Here is a 7,705-nt window from a genome sequence, read left to right as displayed (position 1 = left end):
ACATGTTGACACTCTGCATTCACTTTCTAGTGTCATTGTTGGCCTGTTTCGGTATATGGTCTGTGACTGACACAGACAGACAGATCAAAACACACACACACACACATATACTGGCATTCACTGTTGGATTGTTTCGGTGTGTGGTCAGTGAGTTTAGTGTGGCAAATCAAAATAGACACGGACAGACAGACAGACAGACAGACAGACAGACAAACACACAGACAAGACAGACAGACAAGACAAACACACAGACAAGACAAATAATAATAATAATAATAACGATTACTTATATAGCGCGTAAACCTCGTGGTGACAAGCCCAGAGCGCTTTACACGTACATAATCACAATACAAACAAGGAAAGAGAACTAAATCAGAATAAATTCAAACATAGTCACACACACCCACACACACACGCACACACACACACACTCACACACAATCTTTCTTTCGTCATTGTCAATGTTCAGGTAACCCGCAATGTCATTCCATGTACGCATACGTTATACTAGTACAACACACACAGGCACATACACATCTTCACGAACGCCACACTTTAGTAGATAATACACGTGGCAGCGCCAATGACTCACCGATCATGGGATCTCCTTCAGAGGTCTAACTTAAACATGTGTGTTTTGAGGGCTGTTCTAAAGGCAGATGGTGACTGGGAATCCCTAATGCTCATACAAACAGACAGACAAACACACAGACAAGACACACAGACAGACAAACACACAAACAGGCAGACAAACAGACAGAAAGTAGGCACTGACTGTCACTGTTTGCCTGGCGCAGGATGTGGTCGGTGAGCTTAGTGTGGCTGACAAAGAGACCTCCACACGTGGGGCAGGCAACCTGTTTTTCCTGAGTGTGCGAGCGGAGATGATCCTTCATCTTGTGCTTGCTGCGTACCAAAGTTGTACATCCTGAAACACAAACACATCAGATGTCAGATTTAAGTACAATAAGACCTTCAAATACCTGAGTGAAAAAAGCAGTTCTTTAAATGTAAGTTGTCTTAAATTGCAGGTCATTTTTACAGAGGTTTTGATATAAAAAAAAAGTCTGAGAAAGCAAGAATCCACCATAATTTTCAGTGTAAGACACAGTAACAGTCTGAATTTCTTCAAATTGGTATCAATTGGTGTCTAAGAAGTCTACTGTTTGAAATAAATGTGGAATGTTCAACTTTCACAATTGTTTTCTTCTCCAGCCAGCAGTCTTTAAACACACACACACACACACACACACACACAGTGGAGCACCCTTCCCAAACTCATCACTCAAATCCTTTTCTACCTGCTTACAGACCATCTCAGGCTGATCGGGAAAAAAACATGCTCTCTCTCTCTCCCTCCCTCCCTCCCTCCCTCCCTCCCTCCCTCCCTCCCTCCCTCCCTCCCTCCCTCCCTCCCTCCCTCCCTCCCTCCCTCCCTCCCTCCCTCCCTCCCTCCCTCCCTCCCTCCCTCCCTCCCTCCCTCCCTCCCTCCCTCCCTCCCTCCCTCCCTCCCTCCCTCCTCTCCTCCCTCTCTCTCCCTCTCTCCCTCTCCCTCCCTCTCTCTCTCTCTCTCTCTCTCTCTCTCTCTCTCTCTCTCTCTCTCTCTCTCTCTCTCTCTCTCTCTCTCTCTCTCTCTCTCTCTCTCTCTCTCTCTCTCTCTCTCTCTCTCTCTCTTTTGTGTATATGTGCATAATGCAGAGTAGCCCCTCATTGGGCAAGGGCTGGATTTAAAACAACACTTTTTTCTGTCTTTTTTTTTTAGATCAGAGATTTTTCATTCACATCCTGCCTAGTCTACAACCAGGGGAAGAAGGCTTTAAAACAGCACTTTTGCATGTTTACTCCCTTATCTGTAAAGAAGTGCATTGTCTGCATCAAAACGCTTTGCTTCCATCAAACTAGCAGCAGGGTTTCATTTACTAGTGCGCCCTGCGTCATTGGCGCATTAAATCTGAAAATGTCCCATCACAATTCCCTTCGGTGCGTCAAAGGGCGCATTGGGATTACGTACCACTGCGCCACCAAATGTACACTTTACATCGGATGAAACACACACACACACACACACAGATAACACGATGTAGCGGCTAATTCTCAGATGGCACCATATTGCACCCTTTTGCATCTTTGGTCAAAACGCGTACAGGCCTCTTTGGCGCTTCTTGCCTTCAACTATGCCCCATCGGAATTTGGTTGAGGGGGACAATGTCCCATTGCCTTTTTCTCCCAGGCTAAACCCTGTAGCTGAGTTCCGAGCCTCACCTTCCCACAAACACTTGCAGCTGGTGTTGTTGCCCTCGGGGAACACCTCACAGTGATGCAGCACGTGGGAGTAGAACACGTAGGGATTGTCAAAGATGATCTGCAACACAGTAAAACACTTGTAAACAAAGATGATGAATCATGAGAAGTTTCTGTCAGGATCCTCAAAGTTCTGTAATATAGTAAAACACAACAAAGATGGATCATTGTACATTTCCGTCAGGATCATCAAATATAATCTGCAACACAGTAAAACACTTGTCAACAAAGATGATAGATCATGAGAAGTTTCTGTCAGGATCATCAAAGTTCTGCAATATAGTAAAACACTTGTCAACAAAGATGATGGATCATTGTACGTTTCCGTCAGGATCATCAAATATAATCTGCAACACAGTAAAACACTTGTCAACAAAGATGATGGATCATGAGAAGTTTCTGTCAGGATCATCAAAGTTCTGCAATATAGTAAAACACTTGTCAACAAAGATGATGGATCATTGTACGTTTCGGTCAGAATCATCAAATATAATCTGCAACACAGTAAAACACTTGTCAACAAAGATGATGGATCATTGTACGTTTCCGTCAGGATCATCAAATATAATCTGCAACACAGTAAAACACTTGTCAACAAAGATGATGGATCATAAGAAGTTTCTGTCAGGATCATCAAAGTTCTGCAATATAGTAAAACACTTGTCAACAAAGATGATGGATAATTGTACATTTCTGTCAGGATCATCTAAGATAATCTGCAAGATAATAAAACATTTGTCAACAAAGATGATGGATCATTGTACATTTCTGTCAGGATCATCTAAGATAATCTGCAAGATAATAAAACATTTGTCAACAAAGATGATGGATCATTGTACATTTCTGTCAGGATCATCTAAGATAATCTGCAAGATAATAAAACATTTGTCAACAAAGATGATGGATCATTGTACATTTCTGTCAGGATCATCTAAGATAATCTGCAAGATAATAAAACATTTGTCAACAAAGATGATGGATCATTGTACATTTCTGTCAGGATCATCTAAGATAATCTGCAAGATAATAAAACATTTGTCAACAAAATGATGGATCATGAGAAGTTTCTCCCAGGATTATCAAAGTTCTGCAATATATATAGCAAACACTTCTGAAAAAGGATGATGGATCATTGCAAGTTTCTGTCGGGATCATCAAAGATAATCTGCAAGATAGTAAAACATACACAATTGTGGATGGATGGTTGGTTGTTTTGTTGTACTAACCAATGAATTGATTTTTTAACATTTTCAGACATATGAAATTGGCTCATGGAATCCAAATATATAATATATATAAAAAAGTAACAACTAGTGTATAATACATAAGTTCCCTCCCCTCAACATAATTTATCACTCAGCCTGTTTCCTTCCACAACATTTTGAGAATTAGACTTATACGTTATAGAACACATTCTCAACCATTCCTTCATTATACGTGATACAACACATTCTCAACCATTCCTTCATTATACGTGATACAACACATTCTCAACCATTCCTTCATTATACGTGATACAACACATTCTCAACCATTCCTTCATTATACGTGATACAACACATTCTCAACCATTCCTTCATTATACGTGATACAACACATTCTCAACCATTCCTTCATTATACGGTGATACAACACATTCTCAACCATTCCTTCATTATACGTGATACAACACATTCTCAACCATTCCTTCATTATACGTGATACAACACATTCTCAACCATTCCTTCATTATACGTGATACAACACATTCTCAACCATTCCTTCATTATACGTGATACAACACATTCTCAACCATTCCTTCATTATACGTGATACAACACATTCTCAACCATTCCTTCATTATACGTGATACAACACATTCTCAACCATTCCTTCATTATACGTTATACAACACATTCTCAACCATTCCTTCATTATACTCTTGATGTACAGTGGAATTCCCCTTTAGAGAACCCCCACCCCCTTTAATAAAGACTTCACCTATTTTCATGACTTTGTTTTCCTTTCAGATATTCTGTTCACACTCTCTGTAAATTTACCTCCATCTTAAGACTTTTGTTTTTTTGAACCGACTTTTGTAGATCTTTAATTAAAGAGGGTTTCCACTGCATCATCAGATTTCCTTATTGATACACCAACAGAGACACAACCACCCCCACCCTTCCCGGTCCCCCCCCCCCCCCCCCCCTCCTCCATACCTTGCAACCTGTCCAAGTACACTGCAGATGTTCCGGCAGTTCCGGAATCCAGTTACAGCTCTGGCTTCCCAGCATGCACGTGCCCAGGCCCAGGATGCGCGCCATGTGTGCACCCAGACATTTCAGTCGCACGTGAAACACGTGGAAGTAGACATGGCGGTTGAAGTCGATGACAGAGCCCAGAATCTGAGCGCCACAGTCCCGCCAACCACAGGTGAAACACATACCTGAAAATTTTTTAGTATAGTTCAAGACCTCACCCATAGCTTGAATGCATTATATATCCATGTATTGACAGTACGGTAATACTGGCTGTTCTATCAGAAGACCTGTTTAATATAAAAATTATCAAACGGTCCTCCGGCAAGGCAACAAATTAAAAAGTATGCATCAATGACCACAGACCAAGGCCTGAAAACAATACAGATGTTTCTAAGAAAAGGTTCATATCGTGCCACTGGAAGCGATGGGCCCTAGCACCTGTGCAAAATGCCACGTACATGACATATCGTATATGATGACGTGGGCTATGAAACCATTCATGTGATTGCTAAAACGAACAGTCCAAACCTTCCCAAATTTGACTGACATAAAGCCTGAGACCAAGACCGGAAATCAATACTGCTCTTTCTGACAAATGGTTGATGTCTTGACACCTGCGCAAACTTTTTCATGATGTCTGTGCTGATTGCTACCGGTCCAAATCTTCCTTGAGACAGAATGTAACTGACAAGAATAAATTGAGGTCTTACCACTGGAAGCAATGGGTCCTGGCACCTGTGCGAAGTACTCCATGATGTGAGTGCTGACGTGGGCTATGAAGGCGTCCATGTTACAGCTGACGGTCTGACACTCACCCCACTCGCACGGCAGGTGGAACTTGTCGCCCTCCAGTCGGGGGATGACCTGCAGTGGAGGGTTACAATTGTTATTTTCATCATTTCATTTTCATTATCATTACTTATTGTAACGTCGATCTAACGCCTGCATTTAACGGTCAACATAGGTGGGGTAGAAAGTGTTAACTTAAAGCGAGGGGTTGGGTTCTACAATATGACTGAGAGAGAGTTGATAACCCCTGCAAGAACATAACAAGGAGTGAGAATTGTGTAAAAATTACGGTGTCCTCAGGGGTGGAACTGGGTTCAAAAAGAGGTGTTCCACTGTGTTCTATTCATTTGACACCGACAGCAACATCTCCAGTTATCTCAGATCCGTAAGTGCAGTAATCCAGATGCATGTACTTACACTCATTAAAAAACACATTAAGAAATTAGTATAAACTACAGCTTCATTACATTGGTACGGGGCGGGGATGTAGCTCAGTCGGTAGCGCGCTGGATTTGTATCCAGTTGGCCGCTGTCAGCGTGAGTTCGTCCCCACGTTCGGCGAGAGATTTATTTCTCAGAGTCAACTTTGTGTGCAGACTCTCCTCGGTGTCTGAACACCCCCGTGTGTACACGCAAGCACAAGACCAAGTGCGCACGAAAAAGATCCTGTAATCCATGTCAGAGTTCGGTGGGTTATAGAAACACGAAAATACCCAGCATGCTTCCTCCAAAAGCGGCGTATGGCTGCCTAAATGGCGGGGTAAAAACGGTCATACACGTAAAAGCCGTGGGAGTTTCAGCCCATGAACGAACAAACAAACTTTACATTGGTACACCTCGCTGAACATGAAAAAACCCCAAAAGGAACAAAAGTTAACCCTATTTGGACTAGTACCTTGCATCACATCTAAAAAGAAAACTAAAACAAATGCGCTCATATGTGGTCAGCACACGTGCCGGAAACTGGCAAGCAACAGTAACGGCTTCTCAGCCTTCTGCATTAAAAACATGGATCAGGTAGAATATTGTGGATAGTAGCGCGATTTTGGACAGGAGCAGAGTAACTGTAAAATTCAGGTATTATGCGCGGAGTGACTCATTTCTCTACAGGAAAAATCCAGTATCCATCCAGAAAGACTTAAATAATCGCTATTTTAAAGTAAAGCTTCGGACACCACACACGCGTTCACAGATATACTCACTCTTCAAATCAGAGAGATATCCAGTATGACTATAGATGCCTCTAGGCGAACGACAAGAAGAAGAAGACAATAGATGCCTAAAACCCACCGTTAATTTACGCTTTTTCTTCTCCTTGCCGGAATCCTCGTCAGCGGGATTGGCTGTAGTGACGGGAGAAGAAGGTCTGGCTGCTCCATCACTGGTCTTCTGCTTCTCACTCTTACTTCTGTCCATTGCTCTGGTCTGATGTACTTTGGTGTTACAATTTTCACCACATTGCAGTCACTGTTAGACTGATGCTCTCATGTCTCGTATCTAGAAATAGAAGAAAAAAAATGAACATGAGTACAGTTTCTATCTCAACCTGTGGATTTTTGTGTCTGTGTTTGACAGTGTGTGTATTTGTGTGTGCATGTCCAGGGCCCATGAGTATGTTTATGCGTGAGCACGGGAGAAAGAGTATTAATGCATAGTTGTTTATCTGTGTGTCTGCTGCGGCTCTTTCTATTTCTGTCTGTCAGTCTCCCCCTTTCTCTGCTGTGCGACAGTGTGTTGGTGTGTGTGTGTACGTGCATGCGTGTGTGCTTGCATGTGTGTGTGCATCCGTTTGTGTGCGCGAGCGTGTGTGTTTGTGTGATAAGAGGTGTGATAAAACGTATGTTATTTGCGTATATTTTTATGATAAAATCATAAATGAAGAAATTAATCAAAAGGAAACAATCAATCATGAAGAACGGTTCAAGGAAATTGATGTCGAGCTTTTCAAAAAATACGGATGCAGTAATTAGTTCAGCAAGATACAGCAGACGATCATTGCGACTTATCCATGGATACGATCACATTAAACGAACGCCCCAATACAAAGCAGGTCACAGATGCCCAGTCTGGGTTTATACAAGACAAGAAACGGGTATACACTGTAAGTGATACAATACATGGTCAATGCGTTCGTGCATATAACTTAATACATCCCAAAATTACCAAAGAAGTGTTCAACTTCAACCAAAGATTGATTCATTGAATGAATGAAACCATTATAAATCTCCCTCCAAAAGCATTTCAGTGTTGTTAAACTCGTACCTCTCACAGCCAAAGGAGAAGACGCAATTACACCTACACGTTCAAGCCAAGTATTGCACAACAAAACTTACCACTCTGAAAGCTCCCGCAGTGAACAAAACAAGTGTCAATTA

The 7,705-nt window shown here is 42.0% G+C and overlaps 1 protein-coding gene across 1 annotated transcript in view; it reads right to left on the bottom strand.

Annotated features, from left to right (window-relative positions):
• LOC138974178 (uncharacterized) overlaps positions 1 to 7,705 on the bottom strand; it is a 64,194-nt gene that overhangs the window by 56,436 nt on the left and 53 nt on the right. Inside the window, exons 1-6 of the mRNA XM_070346882.1 lie at positions 7,664 to 7,705; positions 6,621 to 6,827; positions 5,252 to 5,405; positions 4,500 to 4,726; positions 2,263 to 2,362; positions 776 to 928 (exon numbers count right to left, since the gene is read on the bottom strand). The exon at positions 7,664 to 7,705 is cut by the window's right edge and continues 53 nt beyond it. Of these exons, the coding sequence (XP_070202983.1) occupies positions 776 to 928; positions 2,263 to 2,362; positions 4,500 to 4,726; positions 5,252 to 5,405; positions 6,621 to 6,746 (760 nt within the window). The 5' untranslated portion in view covers positions 6,747 to 6,827; positions 7,664 to 7,705. The remainder of the gene's footprint in view (positions 1 to 775; positions 929 to 2,262; positions 2,363 to 4,499; positions 4,727 to 5,251; positions 5,406 to 6,620; positions 6,828 to 7,663) is intronic.

This window comes from Littorina saxatilis, linkage group LG8 (assembly GCF_037325665.1).
Source record: "Littorina saxatilis isolate snail1 linkage group LG8, US_GU_Lsax_2.0, whole genome shotgun sequence".
In the NCBI taxonomy this organism is placed as follows: Eukaryota; Metazoa; Mollusca; class Gastropoda; order Littorinimorpha; family Littorinidae; genus Littorina; species Littorina saxatilis.
Note: the sequence above shows the minus strand (reverse complement) of the source record. Positions and strands in the feature narration are given on the sequence as shown.